We start from the raw sequence: 13097 nt of genomic DNA on the forward strand, positions 1-13097 counted from the left end.
TCACAGACTACTCACAACACAAAGAAACTCACTCACCGATAATTTCAAGGAATCATTTATAATGTGGAAGATCAGATACAACTGCAACCACAGAGCATATTAAGAATTCAAAGAGATTAGACAACTTACACTAACGTTGCTCTAATACCCGTCTATTGAACATGATACCAGTCTATCAAACACAACTCTTTCTGGGAAACACTTGCATTCTTTATTGATGTCAATTGAAAAGAGATTACAAGACATTATGTAGAATACTACTGTAGTTTGTTCATGCATTAGGACCTCAAGCATTAATGTGTGCTCATGTATTGGGGGATATCCATATTTCTTCACGATGGTACGAATATGTACACTATTAGGAGGAGAACGACCATTATGTTTTACATAATGTTACCGTGACGGCTTCTACTTCAAACGGGTGTCCGACATAGAGAGCTCCCAGAGTATGCTTACCTGACAAAGAAAGGGGTACAACAGTGTGCAAATCGACTAGTGGGTCCATTTTCGCACGTGTGGGCCGTGTGTAGGAAATGAATTATATTTTATTTTTATACTATTTCTTTGTTGTTTTCTCTATATTTGTTTATTCCAACGTAATAAATGAAGTAGGAAATTAATGTTGAATTTATGAGAAGACTCCAAAACATAACTATACCTCATCAAAACCTATCTCTAATTAAGGTCTCAAGTTGGATAACGTGGTGGGTTAAGAGAGGATTGGTCTTTACCCAAGTAGTTGACTGACTTCAATGCTCTCTGAAGTTTAGGACATTGTTTAATGGTAATAGATATCAATAACCATGAATTTAATAGTCACTCACCCTGTTGACTCCTTCTCGATTGGGAACTTTAAAACCCAGCTACTATCCATTATTTCATGATGTTGTCCATTTTTGAGCCTAAGCTCTCATGACTTTGCTTTGGGCTTCCCTAAAAGGTCTAGTACCAACGGAGATAGCATTCCTTAATTCTAAACCCATGATCATTCCTTAAATTAGTCGAGGAGTCCCACATCCACTGATTAAGAGGTTGATTGTGAATTTATAAGTAAGAAACACTATCTTATTGGTACGAGGTCTTTGCTATCTTTTAATTGATCAGCTCGTGCCAGGTGAGAGCAAGAAGAAATCCATTAGAGAACAAAAAAACTTGGAAGAAAATAACAGGAAAAACAAGAAAACAAAAGCCCAAGACATTGTGTAGCCTTTTGAAGAAACTAATGTTAAGATCGCACAACAAGCACATACTCGATCTAAATGAACACAATAAACAAGATAGAGAAAATGCAAAGAGAATATTGGCTAAAGTTTATTTTTTTTTTTGTATGGATGACTTCAATCATGTACCGTAAGAGAGAATACAGTACATCTTCAGAACTCTGCGTCATGTGTATATATATATATGATTTAGCTTATTATATATAGATTTACCCGATATAACCATCTACTACATATATAGTTTACAACTATTTACTTTATATATTATTTACAACTTAATTATGTATACGTGTTCTATGGGATACATAACCTAACCACTTTAAAGCAAGTCATAAAAAGCAGAGTCCATAACTTAACAACTCATGCCATAAGAAAGTCGATAATATGCTACTATTGTAGAGGGAGTGGTTTCTAACATGTCAAAACAAAGCCATAAAAGCTTATGCAAAGTCGATAATATCATACCATTGTGAAGGTTGTGGTTTTTAACATGTTCGTGTTTCCTTTTAGCACACAATTTCGGGTGTCGCAACATGGCGGACATAGCTAAGGAGTACCCAAGTTGGCAAGCACAAGATGATGAACTCAAATTAATTACTTCCATGCAAAGGCCATGGACAGATGGGTTCATTAATTTCTTCTGCAACCCACCGCTTTGTTCATCCTATAAATACACCAATCCTTAACTCATAACACAAATAATTCATCCATGGCTGAGTTGAGGTTTACATCAATGTTGTTGCCTGTTTTGGTGCTGCTACTTGTGGCGGCGGCCGCGGCGGCTTTCGGCCAGAATGGTAGTACGGACGGCGGCGGAGGGAGGCCGGCGATGGTGCCTGCCATGTTCATATTTGGAGACTCTTTGATTGATAATGGGAATAATAACAATCTTCCGACGTTTGCAAGAGCTAACTATTTCCCTTATGGTATTGATTTTGCTGATGGCCCAACTGGTCGTTTCTCCAATGGATACACTATTGTTGATGAAATAGGTATGTTTTTTCGTCTCTTTCTCTCGAACCCGTGTTCGAAAAATTCGATCAACCTAACCCAAACTCAATTCGTACGATTTGGGTTTGGTTCAAATAAGCGAAAAAACTTTATGCAATTGTTGTTTTATAAATTCGTGTTCAAAAGTTTCGATTTCTTGAAAAAATCGATCAACCTAACCTAATTCGTACGATTTGGGTTGGGTTCAAATATGCGAAAAAACTTTAGGGAATAGTTGTTTTATAAATTCGTGTACTCAAAAAATTCAATCAACCTAACCCAATTTGTATGATTTGGGTTGGGTTCGAATAAACGAAAAAACTTTATGGAATAGCTGTTTTATAAATTTGCTCAAATTCGTGTTCTTGAAATTTTTGATCCACCTAACCTAATTTGTACGATTTTTGTCGGGTTCAAATAAACGAAAAAACTTATGAAATAGTTGTTTTATAAATTCTCTCAAATTCATGTTCAAAAATTTCGATTATCTGAAAATTTCGATCAATCTAATCCAATTCGTATAATTGAGTTCAAATAAATGAAAACTTTATGAAACTATTGTAATTTAATAATTATTTTATTATTTATTTTCGAACAAACTCTAGATAATTTTTTATTGTTTGAAAGTTGATTTTTCAAAGTATGTATTTAAATTGAATTATAAGTTTTAATTAAATATTTAAAAATAAATAAATAGATGTTTTACGAACCCAACCCAACTTGTTGTTGCTTGCTAGTTATTTGGATTGAAAAAATTAGCAATTGGAACAATTGGGGTTAAGTTGGTTCTCGTTACTCGCTTCGAAAAATTAACAATCTGAAGTATATTGATTAAAGATATTGGGTTGTATGAATAATTTGTGCAGCGAAGCTCTTAGGACTACCCTTAATTCCTCCGAGCGCAGCTCCAGCAACTGGACCACTACGCGGACTAAATTATGCGTCGGCTGCTTCGGGAATCCTCGATATTACTGGAAGAAACTTTGTAAGCGATCACTCAAAATCTAAGTCAATTCAATCATAACTTCATTAGTTAAGACATATGCATAACGTCCTGATGCAGATCGGTCGCATACCCTTCAATCAACAAATAAGGAACTTCGAGAACACGCTGGATCAAATAACCGGCAACCTCGGCGCCGCCACGGTGGCTCCCGTGGTGGCTCGCTGCATATTCTTCGTTGGAATGGGCAGTAACGACTACCTTAACAACTATCTAATGCCTAATTATCCTACCAGATCTCAATACAATAGCCGGCAATTCGCCGATCTTTTGACCCAACAGTACACTCAGCAACTCAGCGTAAGATACTCACCACTTCTCTTATCTTATAAGGGTCTATTTTCTCAGACTTTTAGAACCTATGTATGTTATAGAGGCTTTACAACCTCGGAGCTCGGAAGTTCATTATCCCCGGTATCGGAACAATGGAGTGCATTCCCAACGTATTAGCTCGAAGCTCCGATGGAAGATGCTCGGAAGAAGTAAGCCAGCTCGTTCGAGATTTCAACGCGAACGTTAGAATAATGATTGGAAACTTGAATGCCAATCTTCCCGGTTCGAGGTTCACTTACGTTAATATTGCTCGTATGAATGGTGATATCCTTGCAAATCCTAGAGCTTATGGTACTGATTTCAGACAAGTTTGGTTATGTTTATACTATGATTAAGGCTTTAAAACAAGGGTGTTTGATTGTACAACGTAGGATTCACAGTGGCGGATCGTGGGTGCTGTGGGATTGGGAGGAACAGGGGACAGATAACATGTCTTCCATACCAAATGCCTTGTCTGAATCGAGACCAGTATGTGTTTTGGGATGCGTTTCATCCAACTGAGAGAGTGAATATCATCATGGCAAGAAGGGCTTTCAATGGCGACATGTCCGTTGCTTACCCTTTTAACATACAACAGCTTGCCAATCTTGATATCTAAGTACTTGGGAGCATATACATGCTTGTGTATTGGATGCAATATATCTACTTTTTTTGGGTTTTGGAGAAAGACGATGTATATATAGCGTCGAGAAAGTTTAAGAATAAATGAACGGTTGGAGTTCACGTTGACTAATTAAGGATCGTGAGTATGTAAGTAAGAGAAACTATCTTCATTGGAAGGAGGTATTTCAAGAAAACCAAAATTAAAGTCATGGAAGTTTATGCTCAAAGTGGATAATATCATACTATTGTTGATGTTCGTTGTTCCTATTAGTGGTATCAGAGTCTTGTTGTGTAATAGCCCAAGTCCACCGCTAGTAGATATTGTCTGTTTTGGCTCGTTACGTATCATTGTCTATTAGAGAGAGGTTTCCACACCCTTATAAGAAATGCTTCACTCCCCTCTCCAGCGTCCTCATTGGCACACCGCCTAGTGTCCACCCCCCTTCGAGGCTCAGCGTCCTTGCTGGCACACCGCCCAGTGTTTAGCTCTGATACCATTTGTAATAACTCAAGTCAATAGATTGTAAGATCTCACATTGATCGAAGAGAGGAATGACATCGATTAGAGAGGGGAACGAGTGCCAACAAAGATGTTGATCCTTGAAGGGGGTGGATTGTGAGATCCCATGTCGGTTGGGGAGGAGAACGAAACATTCTTTATAAGAGTGTGAAAATTTCTCCATAGCAAACACGTTTTAAAAACCTTGAGAGGAAGTTTGAAAGAGAATGCCAAAGAAGACAATATAAGCTTGCAAGGGACTTGAGCTGTTACAAATGGTATCAAAGCCAAACATCAGGTAATGTGTCAGTGAGGAGGTTGAACTCCAAAGGGGGTGGACACGAGGCAGTGTGCCAGCAAGGAAGCTGGGCCCCGAAGGAGGTAGATTGGGGGGTCCCACATCGATTAGAGAAGGGAATGAGTGTCAGCAAGAATGCTAGTCGCCAAAGGGGGTCGATTTCTTACAAATGGTATCAAAACCAAACACCGAGTAATGTGTCAGCGAAGAGGCTGAACTCCAATGGGGGTGGACGCGAGACGGTGTGCCAACAAGAAAATTGGGCCCCAAATGAGGTAAATTGGGGGGGTCCCACATCGATTGGAGCCCCAAATGAGGTAGATTGGGGAGTCCCACATCGATCGAAGAAGGGAACGAGTGTCAACAAGGATGCTAGTCGCCAAAGGGAGGTGGATTGTGAGATCCCATATCGATTGGGGAGAAGAACGAAACATTTTTTATAAGAGTGAAAAACTCTCCTTAACAGACGCGCATTAAAAACCGTAAAGGGAAGCCCGAAAGGAAAAGCATAAGGAGGACAATATCTGCTAGCAGTAGGCTTGCGCTGTCACAGTTACTGAGAGCGGGTCTAACATCGCTAAGCACTTCAAAAGTTTATAAAAATGCATCCTACGCACAAAGCATTTACAAAAAAACCGCATCATTTCAAGATAATACCCTTAAAAATCATACTAAACTCAGCTGATCCCGTTGAACAAATACAGGAATAGATTCTTTGCAAACCAAAAGGGTCTAGAAGTAAGAAGCATTCAATTCTCATTGTAGCAACAATTTTTCTTTTGTGTAAGTTTTCAACAAACCCAACAAATGTAATTAAACTTGAAGTTGAACAAAATTTATGCATAATGCTTCCCAAATACATCAAAGTCCCCAGTCATTTCCCTTTCTTCTCCACTTAACGAACACGGCGATCTTTCTCTTCCTGTCCGAGTCCAAGAGATTTCTGAGCGTTTGCAATACCTTCAGGGTCTGGTATGGGGGATCAGATGTGTTAACGAACAAAACATTGAATAATGGCAACCGTTGATTTCATTACATTGTCAAAGGTAATACAGGATGTGATATAGAATCAACTCAAGGAAAAGTTTTGGAACGGATTACCTTAATGATCAAGATCAAGAGTAAAGAAAACTTGTTTCTAAACTCGTGATTCGAATCACTCTACAAGAAGTTTGATCAATACCACTTGAATGACTCTATAATACAAGTTCTAAACAGTTGATTTCATTTTGTCAATGGTAATACAGGATGTAATATAGAATCAACCCAAGGGAAAGTTTTGGAACAGATTATCTTGATGATCAAGATCAAGAGTAAAGAAAATTCGTTTCTAAACTCGTGATTCGAATCACTCTACAAGAGGTTTGATCTATACCACTTGAATGACTCTAGCATGCAAGTTCTAAACAGTTGATTTCATTGAATAATGACAACCGTTGATTTCATTAACATTGTCAATGGTAATATAGCATGTGATATAGAATCAACCCAAGGAAAAGTTTTGAACGGATTACCTTAATGATCAAGATCAAGAGTAAAGAAAACTCGTTTCTAACCTCGTGATTCGAATCATTTCATAAAAGGTTTGATCAATACCACTTGAATGACTCTGACATGTAAATTCTAAACACAAGAATTTACCAAATAAAAGTTTAGCTCTCAACAAAGCTAAAATAAAAACTCTATTCTTTTCAATTTCAATTCCAAAATGTGATAATTTGCACAACATTTGCTTCACATCTTCCTTCAAGTTCCTTCAAGTTTATTTTATATGATTGATACCTTGGTTACATTTGCTTCACATCTTCCTTCAAGTTCCTTCAAGTTTATTTTATATGATTGATACCTTGGTTCATATACATGATAAACAAAGTATTGTTCCTATTAGAAGTATGAATTATGGTCCATTGTCGGCGTCAAAAAGTCCTATACGTACGTTAGTTTAATTTCGTGCCCGAGTAGAGTGCAAATCCGAACTTGCAAAAGAAAAAAAAAGAAAGAGGTATACATACCAAAGAACTGTGTGAAAATGCGAGTGAAGAAGTGTAAGTTCCTGGAAGCATTGTACGCCATGGCTGGTGGAAGAGGTTTGACAATGGTGTCAATGCTAAATACTCGTTGAAGAAACTGCACCACAGAAAATTTTAAGAACTTGCTATTAGTTAAAAACAATTTCATAATTTAATATGAACATATTTCTAAGGTTAATTACTTCCCAATTAATAAGGAAAGCACTCCAAGTACAGTTAAGGAATGCTTCGTCCTCCTCTCCAACCGATGTGGGATCTCACAATCCACACCCCTTAGGGGCCCAGTATCCTCGCTGGTATACCGCTCAATGTTTGATTCTAATACCATTTGTAACAGCCCAAGCCCACCACTAACGGACATTGTCCTCTTTGGGTTTTCCCTTCCGAGCTACCCCTCAAGGTTTTAAAACGCGTCTGCTAGAGAGACCCTTATAAGCAATGTTTCGTTCTCCTCTCCAACCGATGTGGGATCCCACAATCCACCCTCCTTGGGGCCCAATGTCCTCGCTGGTACACCGCTCAGTGTCTGGTTCTGATACCATTTGTAACAGCTCAAGCCCACCGCTAACAGATATTGTCCTCTTTGGATTTTCACTTCCGAGCTACCCCTCAAGGTTTTAAAACGCGTCTGCTAGAGAGACCCTTATAAGCAATGTTTCGTTCTCCTCTCCAACCGATGTGGGATATCACAATCCACCCTCCTTGGGGGCCCACTGTCCTCGCTGGTACACCGCTCAGTGTCTGGCTCTGATACCATTTGTAACAGCTCAAGCCCACTGCTAACAGATATTGTCCTCTTTGGGTTTTCCCTTCCGAGCTTCCTCTCAAAGTTTTAAAACGTGTCTACTATGAAGAGGTTTCATTCCCCTCTCCAACCGATGTTTTAAAACATCTTTATAAATAATGCTTCATTCCCCTCTCCAACCGATATTGGATCTCACGTCTCCTCTCTTCCAAATACTCCAAACCCTCGTCATATCATGCTCTCAGCCCCACTAGATATGAATGCACTCTCATTTGATTGGTCCAAGCCACCAGCCAACTTCTCTTCTACATCCACATCTCTATTCCCATTTAGAGTCATCTTTCGACTAATCACCCAAACGCCCACCCACACATGTTAGAGAATCAATCCGCTAAGGTGTTTCTTTTTTCTTTTATAGCGGTTTGTAGTGAAAATTTTCTAAGCACACTCCAGTTTGTTATGAATCACGACTCTCCACAATGGTATGATATTGTCCACTTTGAGCATAAGCTCTCATGACTTTGCTTTGGGCTCCCCCAAAAGACTTCATACCAATGGAGATAGTAGTCCTCACTCATAAACCCATGATCATTCCCTAAATTAGCCAAGGTGGGACTCACTCCCAATAATCCTCAACAATCCACCCCTCGAACAAGGTACACTATAAGCCTCCCCTGAGGCTTATGGAGCTCTCGAATAGCCTACATTTAATTGAGGCACAACTTTTTTCTCTGGAGCCTTCGAACAAAGTACACCCTTTGTTCGACACTTTAGTCACTTTTGACTACACCTTTGAGACTCACAATTTTTTATTCGATATTTGAGGATTCTATTGACATAGCTAAGTTTAGTGACTCTGATAGCAGAGAAATTTGGTAGAATTCTTTGGGAGAAAAGAACTTTGTATTACTACGAAGGAATGCTTAATTGATTTTCTACAACTTCCACAAATGCCAACATACATATATATATATAGGTAATTTGGGACATCCCCATTACCATTCATTATCCAAAAGTCATGCACCTATTTAATTAGAAACTAATGAACCTATTTAATTAGGAACTAATGAACCTACATGTATCTATTCATACATGTCCTTATACATGTATCTATACATGTACAAGTGACCCTTCAACACATGTATCTATTTATATATGTATCTACTAGTGACCCTTCAACACATGTATCTATTCATACATGTATCTACTAGTGACCTTAAGATGTAGTTCAAGAAGATGAAGTGAAGTCCTAAGCTGAATTCTTTCTGCAGAATTCAATTTAAGGGAGGGTGTTAAAGGGTCACTAGTAGATACATATATGAATAGATACATGTGTTGAAGGGTCACTTGCACATGTATATATATATATATATATATATATATATATATATATATATATATATATATATATATATGTTGGCATTGGTGGGAGTGGTAGAAAATCAATTAAGCATTCCTTCGTAGTTCTACAAAGTTCTCTTTGTTAGACGAACATGATTTTCCTCAATGGTATGATATTGTACACTTTGAGCATAAGCTCTCATGGCTTTGCTTTGGGCTTCCCCAAAATGCCTCATACCAATACAGAGTGTATTCTTAGATTATAAACCCATGACCATTCCCTAAATTAACCAAGGTGGGACACTTTCCTCCCACGCTCTTCTCCCAAAGAATTCTAACACTTTCCTCCCACACTCTTCTCCCAAAGAATTCTATTCTATTCAAATTTCTCTGCTGTCGACACAGTTATGATAATCAAGAGGCTTAAAACGCTTATCAGCATGAAGTTGGAAGTCAGTAATCAAAGAACAGATTATTTCTAGATAATCCTACAATCTAACAAGTGAACCTATGATCGAATGAAAGCTATGTTTCCAAAATAAAACTAAGCAAATGAAAAGGAAAAACGAATTCGACATATGCAACAGCTACGAACAGATAAGAAACGGTGAATTAAGCGTCTAAAAACGCACAATTCTAAGCAACGAACACGTTCTACGATAAGTGAATTAAACCTGGTAATTTCGCTGGAAACTGTAGCGAAGCTCAGGGTCAATCTCAAGGGAATCATCTTCTTCTATGGAGCTCTTGGATTTGAGGCTCTTCTTTCGAGGAACGTGCATTACCGGAGTCTCGCCGGGATTCTTAGTCACCTTGAGCTTTGCTCCGGCGAACTCATCCACTTCCTCCTCCCCTCGCCATGGAGCCGAAGATGCCAATTGCTTCTTCTTCGCCATTTTCGCCCAACCCAAAATTCTAACCACAGCCGTAAAATGCAGCGGTTTAAGGAACTTGTAAACGATGTGATACGGACCCTGTTTGGAAACTTAAATAGGACGCTTCTTATCCGGATAGTTCTATTCCTCCCCCGGTTTTGGTGGTTTAAGGAGTGTTTGGATACAGCTTTATATCCCAAGCCCTTTAAAAATTACCGAAATTTCCCTCCTCTCCCTCCGGCGAGGTTCAATCGGTAATAGAGAAATGAGAGGACTGTCGCCGTCTGGAATCAGAAGATCGCTCTCAGCGCTGAGTACGAGACGGCAAGATTTTCCGGATTCAATTCTATGTTGTTCTTTCTGTACTGGCGATGATAATTACGACGGTAGGATCGGCGATGGAACGCAGACCTCGAAGGTTAAGGTTTTTGATCGTGATCTTAAGCGTAAACAGGTAAGCCTAATTGATCAGCATTTTCTTTTCGTTCTTTGTTCTATGTAAGTTCATCAGAACAGGTTTGTAGAGGAGTATTTGGAGATATTTGGAGAAAGTATGGTGAAATTGTGAAGATAATTTGTAATGTTCATCTGTTCAAAGGGAAATTCTGGGAGTATTATTGTTTTTCGTGATGGGGATTGACAATTCACTGTTTCATATGTTCGTATTCTGCTTTCGTTCTGATTATTGTGTGTACAAATAACTTTTAACAAGTTTGATTAAATGGCAAGTGGATATCTACTACATGGAACTTTTTATGTGAGATCCACATGGGTTGGAGAGGGGAACGAAGCATTCCTTGTAAGGTGTGGAAACATCTCCCGAGTTTTAAAAATCTTGAGGGGAAACTCGAGAGGGAAAACCCAAAGAGGATAATATCTGTGCAGAGGGCTTAGGGGCATTAGAGCCAGTCACCGGGCGGCGTGCCAGCGAGGACGTTGAGCCCCCAAGGGGGTGGATTGTGAGATCCCACATCGGCTGGAGAGGGGAATGAAGAATTCCTTATAAGGGTGGGGAAACCTCTCCCCTGGTAGACGGGTTTTAAAAACCTTGAGGGGATGCCCGAAAGGGAAAGCCCAAGGAGGAAAATATCTGCTAGCGGTGGGATTAGGCTGTTACAAATAGTATCAGCCAGCCACTAGGCAGCATGCCAGCAAGGACGTTGGGCCCCAAGGGTGGATTGTGAGATCCCACATCGGTTGGAGAGGGGAACGAAGCATTCCTTGTAAGGGTGTGGAAATCTCTCCTTAGTAGACGTGTTTTAAAAACCTTGAGGGGAAACCCGAAAGGGAAAGCCCTAGGAGGACAATATCTGCTAGCAATGAGATTAGACTGTTACAAACGGTATCAGAGCCAGTCACTAGGCAGCATGCCAGCAAGGATGCTGGCCCCCCAAGAGGGTGGATTGTGAGATCCCACATCAGTTGGAGAGGGGAACGAAGCATTCCTTGTAACGGTGTGGAAACATCTCCTTAGTAGACACGTTTTAGATACCTTGAGGGGAAGTCCAAAAGAGAACGCCCAAAGAGGACAATATCTACTAGCAGTGGGCTTGAGCTGTTACATTTTAGCTCCTACTCGATAAGCTTTCTGATTTGCGGTGTCTTTAAATTTTTGGAGGGTCAAAATTGTTGTTTCTTGGTGACAGCGGGACCGAGCCGCTTGGTTGATGCGCCCAAAGGATTCTCTTACTGATTCGGTTGCAGATAACTTATTGGATCGTTTGGAGGTATTAGATTGCGATATTGTGAAGTTATGTTCATTTTAGCTTGTGAATCCCATTCATTGATCTCTCAGTTATTGTTTTTCTAAGGAAATGTTGCACCTTTTGATGAAATCATATCCTAAGTACCTTGACTTACATGTTTCACATTGTGCCTTTGAAGGATTGCAAGAGGACATTCCCTACAGCATTATGTTTGGGGGGTTCATTGAAGGCTATCAGGCGATCATTTCGTGGCCGTGGTAATAAACCTATTTCCATTTTCTTCAATTATTAGGAAAAAGAAAGATGTGACTTCGAGAGAACGAGAAGTTAAGGGGTCGTCCCTCATAAATTAAGTGCATCAAATGAGTTCAAACGATCGCGTTTAAAAGTATGAATGTAATATTTTAGGAATGTTAAGGTTATCAAGAATCATTATCCTAAGCATGCAATGATCAAATAAAGTTGTTTTGAAATGTGACTACTTGAGAACATAAAAGTATAGCTCTCGTGACATGACCAGTTGAAACTTTTTGTCTACACTTTCTCGAGTTTATGTAATTCTTATCCATTGTGTTCTGTGTCCGTTTCGTTTGGTTCCACTGAATGTTATGGGTTCACTACTTCATTTATAATTGTCACAGTGATATGTCTGGTCTTGATCAATTGGAAGATTGGATAATTCAGTTATAACTGGGAGCATGTACAATTACAGGAGTAATGTTCAGTACCAATTCTTATAGTACTGTTCGGGGAGTCGATAAGTTAATTCCTGTCAATGTGTGTTTATCAGGTTGTCCACCTAAACCCGAGGGTGTTATAAATGCAATAACAAAACTTCCTAAGAAAATATCTCGAGAAATCTATGAAGATCGAATTAAGTTTCAAGAGGAGAATTGGTGTTTTACTACCAACCACAAATTTCATGTTGGCCCATAGTGATATGTTTGACCTTTGTGCTTTGTCCTTGTCATTATATTATAGATTGCTTCAGTTCATTAAGAGATTGCAATTGGTTTAGTTTAAGCAAATAAATGAATTTGTAATTTTCTTTTTTTTTCTTTTTTGTGCGCGCTCGCCCGTGTGTTGGCATTAAATTGTAAAATAAATTTTTATCCATTTGCCAGGTTCAGTTGAAAAGCTGATCATGATGGATGCATCACATGACATGATAATGTCATGCAAAGATGATACAGGTGCACACGATCAGGACGTTGAAACATCTTTTATTATTGGTGACGAAGAGTTTCTACCGATACGAGAAAGGTGTTCTTATAGCTTGTATCTATTTCAGTAATGTGCAGTCATTGATTGAATGAAACTCATGCTTTATCATTTCTTCCATTTACTTCTGGTGTGAAGTTCAGTAGATCTAATTGTAAGTTGCTTGGGTCTTCACTGGACAAATGATCTTCCTGGAGCCATGATTCAGGTTTTTCCCAGCCCTGCGCACCCCC

The 13097-nt window shown here is 39.1% G+C and overlaps 3 protein-coding genes across 4 annotated transcripts in view; 2 read left to right on the top strand and 1 right to left on the bottom strand.

Annotated features, from left to right (window-relative positions):
- Window positions 1–1929: 1929 nt before the first annotated feature.
- On the top strand, window positions 1930–4246 carry LOC111472592 (GDSL esterase/lipase At1g71691-like). 2 transcript variants are annotated; one of them, XM_023118208.1, is made up of 5 exons: window positions 1930–2212; window positions 3077–3195; window positions 3274–3513; window positions 3588–3837; window positions 3918–4246. In XM_023118208.1, the coding sequence occupies exons 1-5, from the start codon at window positions 1930–1932 to the stop codon at window positions 4142–4144; spliced, it is 1119 nt and encodes a 372-aa protein (XP_022973976.1). In that variant the 3' UTR covers window positions 4145–4246. The 2 variants fall into 2 exon arrangements, with proteins under 2 accessions (XP_022973976.1, XP_022973978.1); XM_023118210.1 differs by having other exon boundaries at window positions 1939–2212; window positions 3927–4246.
- A 1340-nt stretch (window positions 4247–5586) lies between these two features.
- On the bottom strand, window positions 5587–10009 carry LOC111472605. The gene is made up of 3 exons (XM_023118225.1): window positions 9737–10009; window positions 6959–7073; window positions 5587–5915 (listed from the first exon to the last, which is right to left on the bottom strand). The coding sequence occupies exons 1-3, from the start codon at window positions 9956–9958 to the stop codon at window positions 5842–5844; spliced, it is 411 nt and encodes a 136-aa protein (XP_022973993.1). The 5' UTR covers window positions 9959–10009; the 3' UTR covers window positions 5587–5841.
- Window positions 9991–13097, top strand: part of LOC111472597 (putative methyltransferase At1g22800, mitochondrial) — a 9649-nt gene continuing 6542 nt past the window's right edge. Inside the window, 6 exon segments of the mRNA XM_023118217.1 lie at window positions 9991–10167; window positions 10169–10391; window positions 11584–11664; window positions 11822–11900; window positions 12768–12906; window positions 13003–13072. Of these exon segments, the coding sequence (XP_022973985.1) occupies window positions 9995–10167; window positions 10169–10391; window positions 11584–11664; window positions 11822–11900; window positions 12768–12906; window positions 13003–13072 (765 nt within the window). The 5' untranslated portion in view covers window positions 9991–9994.

The sequence above is a fragment of the Cucurbita maxima genome, unplaced genomic scaffold (genome assembly GCF_002738345.1).
Source record: "Cucurbita maxima cultivar Rimu unplaced genomic scaffold, Cmax_1.0 Cma_Scf00079, whole genome shotgun sequence".
NCBI classification, from domain to species: Eukaryota; Viridiplantae; Streptophyta; class Magnoliopsida; order Cucurbitales; family Cucurbitaceae; genus Cucurbita; species Cucurbita maxima.

Bases quoted from the DNA above. Each gene is read 5' to 3' on its own strand.
- LOC111472592 (XM_023118208.1), top strand. From the start codon at position 1,930: ATGGCTGAGTTGAGGTTTACATCAATGTTGTTGCCTGTTTTGGTGCTG. The intron at 3,196-3,273 runs GTAAGCGATCAC...GTCCTGATGCAG, and splicing joins ATATTACTGGAAGAAACTTT to ATCGGTCGCATACCCTTCAA. The intron at 3,514-3,587 runs GTAAGATACTCA...TGTATGTTATAG, and splicing joins AGTACACTCAGCAACTCAGC to AGGCTTTACAACCTCGGAGC.
- LOC111472605 (XM_023118225.1), bottom strand. From the start codon at position 9,958: ATGGCGAAGAAGAAGCAATTGGCATCTTCGGCTCCATGGCGAGGGGAG. The intron at 7,074-9,736 runs GTTTAATTCACT...TCTGTGGTGCAG, and splicing joins GTTTCCAGCGAAATTACCAG to TTTCTTCAACGAGTATTTAG. The intron at 5,916-6,958 runs GTATGTATACCT...CCCCCATACCAG, and splicing joins CATTTTCACACAGTTCTTTG to ACCCTGAAGGTATTGCAAAC.